The sequence below is a fragment of the Propithecus coquereli genome, unplaced genomic scaffold (assembly GCF_000956105.1).
Source record: "Propithecus coquereli isolate 6110/MARCELLA unplaced genomic scaffold, Pcoq_1.0 Scaffold362, whole genome shotgun sequence".
Classification (NCBI taxonomy): domain Eukaryota; kingdom Metazoa; phylum Chordata; class Mammalia; order Primates; family Indriidae; genus Propithecus; species Propithecus coquereli.
The window spans coordinates 2,146,062-2,158,104 of NW_012149308.1; the positions used below are offsets into that span (position 1 = coordinate 2,146,062).

At 36.1% G+C, this 12,043-nt stretch overlaps 1 protein-coding gene across 1 annotated transcript in view; it reads right to left on the bottom strand.

The window, feature by feature from the left end:
• RPS6KA3 (ribosomal protein S6 kinase, 90kDa, polypeptide 3) overlaps positions 1 to 12,043 on the bottom strand; it is a 116,620-nt gene that overhangs the window by 56,062 nt on the left and 48,515 nt on the right. Inside the window, exon 3 of the mRNA XM_012651678.1 lies at positions 1,156 to 1,272. Within this exon, the coding sequence (XP_012507132.1) occupies positions 1,156 to 1,272 (117 nt within the window). The remainder of the gene's footprint in view (positions 1 to 1,155; positions 1,273 to 12,043) is intronic.

The window sequence follows — 12,043 nt, forward strand, 5'->3', positions numbered from 1 at the left end:
TTGAATGGTATTTCTATTTTTAGCTCTTTGAGGAATCTCCAAATTCTTTTCCACAGAGGTTGCACTAATTTTCAGTCTACCAGCAGTGTAAGAGTGTTCCTGTCTCTCTGCATCCTCGCCAGCATTTGTTGTTTTGGGATTTTCTGATAGAGGCCAATCTCACTGGGATTAGGTGATATCTCATTGTGGTTTTGATTTGCATTTCTCTAATGATTAGAAATGTTGAGCATTTTTTTATGTTTGCTGAAGCTGTTGCATCTTCTGGAGCAATTTTACTTGGTGGCTTGGGGAAATACTTTTGATTTTCTTTTTTTTTTTTTGAGATGGGGTCTTGCTGTGTTGCCCAGGCTAGAGTGAAGTGGCATCATCATAGCTCACTGCAACCTCCTACGCTTGGGCTCAAGGGATTCTCCTGCCTCAGCCTCCCAAGTAGCTGGGACTACAGGCATGTGCCACCACGCTCAGCTAATTTTTTGAAAATTTTTTGTAGAGACAGGGTCTTGCTATGTTGTTCAGGCTGGTCTCGAACTCCTGGCCTCAAGCGATCCTCCTGCCTTGGCCTCCCAAACTGCTAGGATTACAGGCATAAACCACTGTGCTTGGTCAGGCCCACTTTTTGATATTAAAAACAAACACGGATGTTACTGAATAGAATGCAAACTTTGCATTCATTTTAAAGACAAGTCGTGAGTCCAAAATTTTCATATTTGTAGCAGTAATTCCCAACCCTACTCCTTGAGAGTACTTAACTTTATGGTAGTATTAGGGTACACTGGAAGGGAGGCTGAGATATACTGTTATATTGTGTTACAAGATTACCTTCCGATTCTATACAAGGACTCAAAAAGAGGCCAGTGTATCAAGGGAACAGCTTGTGATTTTTAACCATTCAAGAAGCACAACTAGAGAGGTCATGTGGTCTTGAAGATAAAATGAGTATGAAGTGAATACTACCAATTTATTAATACTAAAGTTTCCAATGTACTTTTGAATGACTTTATTCACTTTCCCACATTTACTGATAGAGAGAGATGTAAAAACACAGAAACACTGCTGGTAGGGAGCATTTCACCAAACATTTCCATTTCCCCATATGTATGAAATATACATGAATTCCAAAAACAACTTTTTAAAAAGCACGCATTCATGACTTACCTTTCCAAATGATCCCTGCCCTAATACTTTTAAAAGTTCAAATTGGGAAGGATCTGCCTTTTCATGTCCTTCCTTTACATGATGTGTGATTGCAATTTCTTTGATACTGCCTTCTTCCTGTTGAGGTAAATATAAGGGGAGAAAACAGAGTTAGAGCCACTTTCTCCCACTAAAAAACAAGCAATATTAATTTAGTGTAAATCAGAAATCTTCAAATTAATATACAAAAACCACCCTTTACTGACCCACCGAGTAAAAAGGAAACACATGCCACGCAAATATACTTTCAAGTTAAATGTCAGAGACAGTACTATAACAGCCCATTACACAGGCTGATTTAACTTTTACATGACATTAGCACTAAGTATTTCCAAGTCTTCTTTCTCCCTGTTGGAGACAATTAGAATAAACAGTTTTATTGTAGGGGGCAGAGGGTATAAAGAAGTCTGAAAATAACAGATCAGAGTAGTCTGCTGTGCTCTGGCCTGTGGTTATACTAGGCAGAACCAGTGCTATATTAAAAAAAAAGTTGATTGGGGAGAGGGATTGAAAAATATTCCAGGGTAAATATGGAAATTTCTATCCTCAATATGGTTGTTTAAAGTAAGTATACTGATGTTTTATCTGTTTGAAATATCTAAGAGTTACTTTCTGATTTTCGAATAGCCTGGGATCTGAGAGGGGAGAAAGGAATAACTCTAAAACACAAAATCAGAAAAGATTTAAAATTTAGATGGAGAATTAGGTATGAAAAAAATGACTTCGGCATGATGGAATAGTGAAAGGTCTTTGGGTTAAGAGAAGGGTTTTTGTTGTTGTTGTTGTTGTTTTGAGGCAGGGTCTCACTCTGCAGTCCAGGCAGGAGTGCAGTGGTGCCATCATAGCTCACTGTAGTCTCGAACTCCTGGGCTCAAGTGATCCTCCCACCTCAGCCTCCCAAGTATCTGGGATCACAGGCATGTGTCATCATGCCTGGCTACTTTTAAACATTTTTTGTAGAGCTGGGGTCTTGTTTTGTTGCACAGGCTGGTCTCAAACTCCCCAGCCTCAAGTGATTCTCCCCCACCTCAGTCCCCCAAAGTGCTGGGATTACAGGCGTAAGCCACTGTGCCAGACCAAGAGAAGGATTTTTTTAAAGATGGTGGACACTTCTGTATATTTGAGGGGAGGTGCTAGAACAAAGAGAAAATACATGTAAATGTACACAGGATTTCAATTATTTATGTTAAGATCGGCAGATTAAGCACACCTTATTTAATCAAGACTCATACTGCAATAGCCGAAAACTATAAGGATGAAATAAAAGCTAACAAAATCAGAAATATAAGCCTTTCAAATACAGACTACCATTTCTAGTATATTTTGTTGACTATGTTATTTTTTTTCTAGGAGCATAAGTACTATTAGTAGAATCTCAATGTGTTATATAAACATAAATAATTATTTTTATTACTATGGTATTTCACACAAATGTTTGAGCTCAATTAACACTTTCTGAGATACCTTTAGAATGCTGGCAACATAAGGAATTTCACAAAAATTTCTCAAAAAAGATATATGAAGATATCCTAATGTGGTATCTTTTGAAAATGAGTAGTAAAAGGGGGGGAGGGGGACCCAAAAACTAAAAAATAAAAAACAAAAGCTCCCAGAAGAAGATAAGAAGGAATCCAGGCCCATCATTTTACTTTCTAAGACAGAGGCTGTAGTTTGTCTACTCAGGCAGGTGAATCATTTTGGATTCTCTCTGAACTTTGGCAACAAGAATAGAAAATCTCCTTATATTGGTTTAGTCCTTTGTTTTGTAATTTCACTTGCATTATCTCCTTTAATTCTCACGACAATCCTGTGCAGCAGGTATTAGGGTAGAACCAAGCATTAACTGATTCTAAGATGCTACCTCCTTCCTCCAAATAAAACCAAGGTACAAGGGCTTCGGACACCCTTCTCTCCATATGAGACCAAGGGTTCAGTTGATTAGAGCAGTGGACTTTGAACTTGGTAGCACATCCTTAGCAGTGTAAAAAAATTAGCATATACCCAATATTTGTATACTTATTGATTTATAAATTACATACATGTAAAGAAGTTATCCTCTTTCTTTTCTATACCCCAAAGTGCTGTCACCTTGCACTCTGAAGACTAATGGATTACAGACTTAAACTCATGGGGCCAAGTTCATGGGCTGGATTCCAGCATGTATCAGTTAGCGTCATATGGAAGAAAACTGTTCAAGAGCCTAACTGGAATCTAGCAGCCAGGTATGTCCTTAAATCATGAGGCCATGAAGAATTATACTTCGCAATGTTTTATAGAATTTTCCACTTTTCTTTATTGGGTAAGTGGGATGTGACTTATCAAGTTACAATATTTTTTTCACCTTGTATTTCACAGCAAATACCTACAACAATTGCCTGACACAAGTAAAGATGCACCACGGGCATGGAAGAACAATCACTGAATTATAAACATGTTGCATTTTACAAAATGCAGGCATACAGGATCAAGCCTTACTCTTAGACAGTGTGAGCTACAATCAGGCCATGGATCACAAAATAAATAACACTTACTATTCTCATAATTCATTCATTCACTCATTTATTTATTTATTTCAGGATATTATGGGGATATAAACATTTTGGTTACATGTTTTGATTTTGCCACACCCAAACCATGATTTGAGGTGTGGCTTTTCCCCCTACAATGCTCTTATATTTTCCTGGATAGAAATTGAGCCCATCCTCCAAAGTGAGGTATCACAAGAATGGAAGAAGAGGTTCCACATGTACTTGCCATCAAATTGGCACTAAGTGATCAACACTATGGTGCTCACATGGTAGTAATATTCTTCAGGGATTGGGGGGTTGGGGGTGGGTAAACTCACAACTATTCTCATCTTTGATGACTATCCTTCCTTTACTCCCATGTCAGTAAGTTACTAAAAAATGTAGAGTCTCTCTTTGAACCCTTCATTTAACAAACATATACTGAAACACCTACTATGTATCAAGAATGGTGTTGGGAATACCTTTCATTCTTTTTTTCCAATTTATTTATTTCTTTTCTCTTTTTTAATTTCAGAATATTATGGGGGTACTATTTCCAATGGTATCAGCTGGGTACAAGCCTTCATCAGCTTTCATGTAGAAAACTGAAACTAGCCTGTGTCTACTCCAGTACATCTTCTTGAAAAATTCATTTTCTGAAAGTATACAGCTCCAGTTACATGACCAGGCTGTTCAAAAACTCCTCCGAGTTTCCCCAAATTAAAGGCACTGCTTTACCTCAGCATTCAAGGCCCTCCACAAAATGGCCTTAACCTATCTTTCTGGTATTATCTCCCAACATTCCCTTAACCATAGCCTTGTGTCAGCCTGGGTTGTTTTCTGTTCCCTAAACTTTTTGTTTTTAAAATCAAAGTAATACATGCACATTGGTAACAAATAAACAGTGGCAGAATAGCTTATGATTAAAATAAAGTCTCTTCTTAATCCATGCCTAGACTTAAAAAAAAAATAGCTCTGCATTTACTTTCATACAATGTGTACTGACTTAAAAATAAGAAAGATGAGGAGCTCACTTACATTATGCCCTTCCCTTCCATCATCTTCCTCCCCACTGTTTGGTAATTATATTACTTTTATATAAACCTCATCTTCTCTGTTTTGGACAGAATCCTAAGTTCTCACTTTATAAAAGGAGGCTAATAGTGTCTATACATTCTTTCTCTCAAATTTCCCCCCACCTGTTACTAACTGTATTTTAAAATTTTTATTAAGGCTATTAATATTAAGAAAATTAACATTCTCTCCTGCAACCACAACCAAATCCTAATGCTCTCTCCATAGCCTGATTCCAAAGTTGAAAGCCTATACAATAACATCCACATTATCATGGCAATATATTGTTCAAATGCAGGCTAGGTAGTATATTAAATTTCATTTTATATGAGTTCATAACAATGACTCCTAGGCCAATCCAAAGGGACTTAAAAAAACAACAACCATATTTCATCCAATGCTTAGATTCATGATAAATTCTACTTTTTTTTTTCTTTTTATGAGACAGGGTCCTGCTTTCTTGCACCACCTAGAGTGCAGTGGTGTCATCATAGCATACCACAACCTGAAACTCCTGGGCTCAAGGAAACCTCCTGCCTTAGCCTCCCAAGTAGCTGGGAATATAGGCGCATCCAGCCCCGCCCAGCTAATTTTTCTATTTTTAGTAAAGATGGGGTCTCATACTTGCTCAGGCTGTTCTCAAACTCCTGACCTAAAGCAATCCTCCTGCCTCGGCCTCCCAAAGTGCTAGGATTACAGGCATGAGCCATTGTGCCCAGCCGATAAATTCTAGTTTGAGTCCTATTTGGACCATGAATTTCTTATGCGGTTTTTTATTTTTCTTGTTTCTAACAGTCCCCTGCCCCCATTCTTCGGAAAGGAAGATTTGGCCATTATTCTTATTCTCTGCTTAGCCCTTAACCATACTTTTCATTCTTCTGAGAGCTCCTTTCTATCCTAGAAACCTTTCTTACCCTCCCATCAAGATTGGTGATTCTCTAGGCCTGCTGCACAGCTATCATCTTGGAATAGCTCTTAAGTACTTTTCTGGTTGAAATCACTATTTTCAGTTTCCTATGTCTCTCTCTTTCTTAGATTACCCCCTTGTAACTTCCTAAGAAAGGTGACGTGGAAGAAAACTTTCTGAACCTTGCACATCTGTAAATGTCTTTATTTTATCTTCACATTTGTATAGCTTGGCTTGGTATCAAATTCTAGAATAAAAATAATCTTGCCTCAGAACTTCGACGCCGTTGGTCCATTACCTTCTAGCATCTGGTGCTGCCAATGAGATGGGTGATGCTAGCCTGGTCACACTTTTTGGTAGGTGACCTGATTTGTCTTTCTGGAAGCTTTACGGATTTTTCTCTGTCCTTGTATTTCTGAAATTCCACACTAGTGAGATAAATATGGGTCTTCTTTCCTTCAGAATGCTAGATGTTTGGTGAACCTTTATAATCTAAAGACCTGAATTCTTTTTTCTATGGGGAATTCTAACATTTCTCTAATAATTTCCTTCTATCAGTTTTTCAGGGCTTCTCTTTTTGCAACTCCTCTATTGGTTGAATATTGTATGTCTGGAATTGAATCCTTTACATTACTTTTTTTCTCCTATTTTCTGTCGCTACCTTCTGAGAGACTTCCTTGACTTTATCTTCCTATTCTCATACTGAATTGTTTATTCTGGCAAATTTTATTTTAAAATAAAATTTCAAGTGTTTATTTTCTTAATTTTTTTTTTTTTAAAGAGCATCTTCCTCAACTCCCTACCCTCTCCCCCAAAATGAATGCAATCATTTCAAATGTCTTTGAGGATGCAAACTAGAATTTTCAAAATATTTTTCCAAATTGGGGCTCATAGAGTACAGACAATTTTCTTGGGGGTGGAGAGAAAAGATCAATGCCTATGGCAAGTTTGACATTAGGTGAGTTCCCAAAACTTGCCACTGTTTTATCTTGAACACGTTTTTCTGTTCCTTCTAAGTTTAAATTTTATGAGAAATTTATAAGATATAAACTTACACTAATCACACCAGTGAACTATTTTCTACCTTCTTTTACATATATGCAAAGTTACAGTAGTATAATAGGCAGTGTATCTTTGGTTGATACCCCAATGCCCAGATTGTGCTTAATGTCACCAAGTCATGGGACCATGACTATTTTAGAAATGAATCTGAGGTTCAACTAGGACATAATACTAATGCTTGGGCTATCTTGGACAACAGGTAGGAAAGCAACAATGTACTTTTCTAGCTCGTACCTAGAATCCAATGGATGGATGCAGAGAGGAATATCAAATTTCTGAAGGCACTGATAAGCCAAGAACAGACTGAGATGTGCATGTGACAAATATATCTTATGTCACTAAATCACCTGTTACTGAAATAAACCTGTCACACAAAAACATAAAACTAGTTTGACAGTTTGTAAAATTGTGTTTTTGCCTGTAAGTACATGATGAAACAGCTGTAATTTTACTGAAAAAGAATTTTGTCAATAAAGTAGAGCATAGATATAAATTATATATAATTATTCTGTGAGGCTCACATATTTTTACAGTCTCTGGTATAACCATGCTTTATTTATTTATATTTTTTAAGAGACGGGGGTGGGGGTCTCACTATGTTGCCTAGGCTGGCCTTGAATTCCTTGGCTCAAGTTATTCTCCCACCTCAGCCTCCCAAGTAGCTGGGATTACAGGCATGGGCCACCATGCCCGGCTCCTCGGTTGTATTTCAAACAATACATGGATACCTGTACATTTGTTACCATAAAAACCTACTTTGTGCATTTTAAAAAGTTATAATGAATTTATGCATTCATCCATTCATCCATACATTTAAACATTTATTTTTGAGTATCTAATACATGCTAGTCACTCTTCTAAATGCCTGAGATATACAATAAATTAAACAGACCAAAACCCCTGCCTTTTTGGGGAGATATCAAATAATAATAGGTAAATTAGTGTTAGAACATGATAAATACGATGAAGAAAAGATACTGAGTTGGGCAAGGGGATCAGAAGAGCAGACATGGAAAGGGGAGTTTTTCAATTTTCAATAAAGGAGTCAGGGAAGGCTTTTTAAAGAAGGTGCTATTTGAGCAAAGACCTGAAGGAGGTGAGGGAATCAACCATCTGGGGGAAAAGCATTCCCAGCAGAGGGACAAGCCAGTGCAAACATCAGCATGGGAGTATACGTGGAGACCAATATTTGGATCAGAGAATGAGAAAGAGAGTAAGGGAAGAATGAGGTCAGAAGAGGGAACTAAAACTCAGGTGGCTCTCCTGCTTTTGCTTTTTCCTGATTGCCTGGTCCCAATGAAAAGGTTTCTTGACCTATGACATATTATGTTAGGACCATTCCTTTTTGTTAGAAGGCAATTCAAATTATGGGCTAGGTATTATACTAAGAAAAGAAAATTTAGTTGGATTTCAAGGATGTATTATTAGATAAATACCTGTTGAGATATAACCCCCCGATGGACAAAACAAAGTCAGTTCAGTTAAAAATGTATAATTTTATGAATTTTGTAAAGAGTATCATTTTAGACTTCACAGAAGAGAGGCAGAAGAAAATTCATGGGCAGGTGGATCTTCTGGTCTTCCTCCAGTCACACAGAAAGCCGCCCGGTTTGTTTCTCAGGACCAACAAAAGATCCTTAGGTTTATTCTTCGATGGTCTTTAAAGCCCACCCTTTAGTGGGAAAAAAATTAACCTAATGTTTCCCTTTCAAGTTGCAAGGGAAAAATATAATTTTGATCGTAAAATGTGAAAAGGATTAAAGAAAAGAAACTGAAATTAATGCTATTTGAGTTATAGGAAACTAAATATTGTAACATGTTAACATTAAGAAAACAAACTGGGTGATATTAACTGATTTTAAAGAATGATTCAACATTTGGCATTATGCCCTGCCTTGTATACATAATTTCCTTTTTCCTCCCCTCCCTTGAGTCAGGAAGTGTGTTCTTGAGGCATTTGTATTTTCTAAATTGTTTTGAATGCCAGAAAACATTATTGAAGCTTGAAGTAAAATATTTAAATGTTCCTTGGTAAAAGTCAATAAATAAGTATTTTCTAACCATGGATGTGTAACTATTTTTGGCACAGCATAAAAAAGACCTTACAAATGAAAAGAGGTATACTTTATTTACCCTTAAATGAAATTCTAAATTAAAGTAACTCTCTATAGATACTTATGGTTCTATTTAAAAAGATATGCTAACTTTCTTGTTTTAGACAATCAAGATACATAAAAATTATTTGGCTGTGACACAAAATTTGGCTGGTTATTCAAGCCACAGTAAGAAACTACATCTTAATTTATTCTAGATTACAATTTGACCATATCTAATTTACTTCATTTGCTAATGGAATGGTAAACATTCTCAGCATTTTTCATTTAACCAAATTCTTAAGTCAGCTTTTTATATCTATGCTTGAGAAAACAGCAATGCCGGTTCTCCAGACTAATATTCTCAATCACAGCCGCAAAGAGTACAGAGTTTTCTCCCAATCGGGAATCCCGATCAGTAAATTTAATTCTTTTTAAAGAGCAGCAGGATAGCACAATTCTCATGGCAAGATATCAAGTTGATTTTGGCAGGATTTTAGATTACATATAATGCAAATTATCATCCACTAAGCCCATTTTAACAGAGTAGTTCTTTGAAAATTGTGCCCACTCTAAGACAAAATTACTTGCTTAAAGTTACTTAAATACGGAGTTGCTTAAAAACTTTCAAGTTTTTACAGGAACCAATGTCAACAAAAATCTGATTTTAAGTTCCTGACTGCTTAAAATAACACACTCTCTTACCGACCAAAATATTGCTTACATTATAGTAATCTACTAAATATTAGTAAGTTTGCAATTCTCTTCATGCCTGGTTTGACACTGACTGAGAGTTCAAATCATTCGTTTTATTATACAAAATTACAAACACTAGCAAGATAAAAATTACTCAAGCACTAAAAAGCCAACATAAGACAAAATATACAAAGTTGAAATGTATAATACACGTAATTGGCTTACTTTCAGTAAACAGAAGTATTATCCTTTAAAAGTTCTATCAAAACCGGTTTTGAATTTTGAAATGTTTCTTAAAAGAACATATAAAATGGAGTAAGTAATTATTACAATTATAATTAGCTCCATCTAAAACATTTTACTCTTTAAAAGAAGTTGAACAAATCTTACCTGTATAGGGCGAACACGAAAAGACAAAAATTTAAACATGGCTATGAAACCATGATGGTGATAAAGGAATTTCTGAGAGTAAAACTTAAGTTAGAAAGGGAAGACCAAGCCCCTGCAAAGTTTTCTCCTACCAGCTGTTCCGGCAATTAGAAAATTTCCTGTCAGGCGGGCCCTGAAAATGCTAGAAAAAGAGGCCGGACAATTTTCCTGTGGTAAAAGAAAGGAGAAACCTGACGGCAGGGCACTAATGTAGCTGATAGGTAGGGAGGCCAGAACAGGAAACCAAAACAGATTTGCTGATAGCCAAATCCTGTTGAAATGTTCCTTTCTCCTAGTTCCCGGCAATCCAATTTTCACAACCAGTGAAATGAATGTTATTATTTTAGAATCCTGAGAAATGCCAGTATTTCTTAACTATATAACCCTTTAAAAGCAACTGAAATTAGTCACCACTATTAAAATAACAAAAGTCGATGAACTGATGCACTTGTTTATACACACACTCATGCCATGGTCTCAAGATGATTTTAAGGTTATATATAGACATGTCATGGATGTTCCCTGTGAATGAGGAAGAGTTTCATAACTATAGGTATAAAATGAAGACCACATGCAAGAAACTTTTTTATTGTGATGTAAGGACAAATTCTTCCCATCTTAAATGGAAGTAAATTATGTTCAAATCTATGTTGGTTGTAACATTAATTATCAACCAGGTTAAAGACTTCAAGGCCCACAGTAAAACTCTCATTCCCAGTTGATAAAATCTAAATTAAAAAAAAAGTCCAATCCTTGGGTTATTAGTGAGCAAAATGGAACACTTCAGAAGCCAACTTAGAAAAGGAGGGGTCAAGCTACCATATAATCCCTTACTCCATTTCATCCTCTAGTACCTTATAGAGAAGTTCTTCTAAGATATTTTTGCTTTGAAATATTTTTTAAAGTATGCCAATATTCAGAACATAATCACTGTAATAGTGGCACTTAAATAAATAAAACAACCAAAGGACAACAGATTCAAGAGCTGTAGGAAAATGCTCTACTTAACATACATTTAATCTATGTGGAACTGACAAAAACCTCAAGTGTTAATCTACATAGCCTTTAAGAATTGAACAAAATCACTGAATTTTCAAAACCTGAAGAGATTCTAGAAAACACCAAGAACAATCAGCTCACTTTCCGGATGAAGAATTCTCCTGTCTTCCAAAAAGGAATTACCTAAGTCTCCTTACAATGGTCCAAAAGGGCAGCAAGGCTAAGACAACCACCTAACACACAACTGCAGTATGAACATGAGGTGGCTCTTGAGACTATGTCAGGAAGAAGCAAACATTGTGCTTACTGCACAACCAATGAAACAGGAGTACCTCTGTAGAAGGCAGTCATTAGCTTTAATCAAGTAATACTTTCAAACAGGAGCAACCAAATACCCTTTTCTAAACTTAAAGGATGAGTCTAAATTGGCTTTAATTACTACTAATGCTCAGGTTAATAATTCACATTTGCTGTGTGCTATGATTTTTAATATTAGCACCAACAAAATGAAACAATATTTCTGACACCAAAATCTGAAATAAATCTCCCTGAGTTAAAACAGTGTGGTACTACTGTATAAAAGACAAAGAGAGTGACAGAAAAAAATAAATGTGGCACTTTACATCAGATGGAGATGTTAGGACATAGGGCTGTTTGGAGAATACGGAAACCATAAAGGAAAGTATTAATACAGATTTGAGTATAAAATTTAAAAAGTTCTTTACATCAAAAGGCACTATAAACAAAGCTAAAAGACTAGCTTATGTGATTGGAATTCCTTATAATCACATTACAGCCTCTTCACTGAGCAATTGCTTTATTCAGGGGTTATCTACCTTACCAGAATCTGAGCTCTTAAAGTCCTTTGGTACACCTTTTATAATATTTATTACCATTTAAGCACATCCCATTGCTCCTACCCAGATTTATCTTGAGAACAGGCACCATATTTTGCTTAGTATTCCCATAGCAAATATCACATAGTAAGAACTCAAATAATGGCTGCCTGAATAAGTATCATATCCTGAAATCTGAAATGGATGCTACTTATGTGGGTGTGCACATTAAACTAGACACTGTTC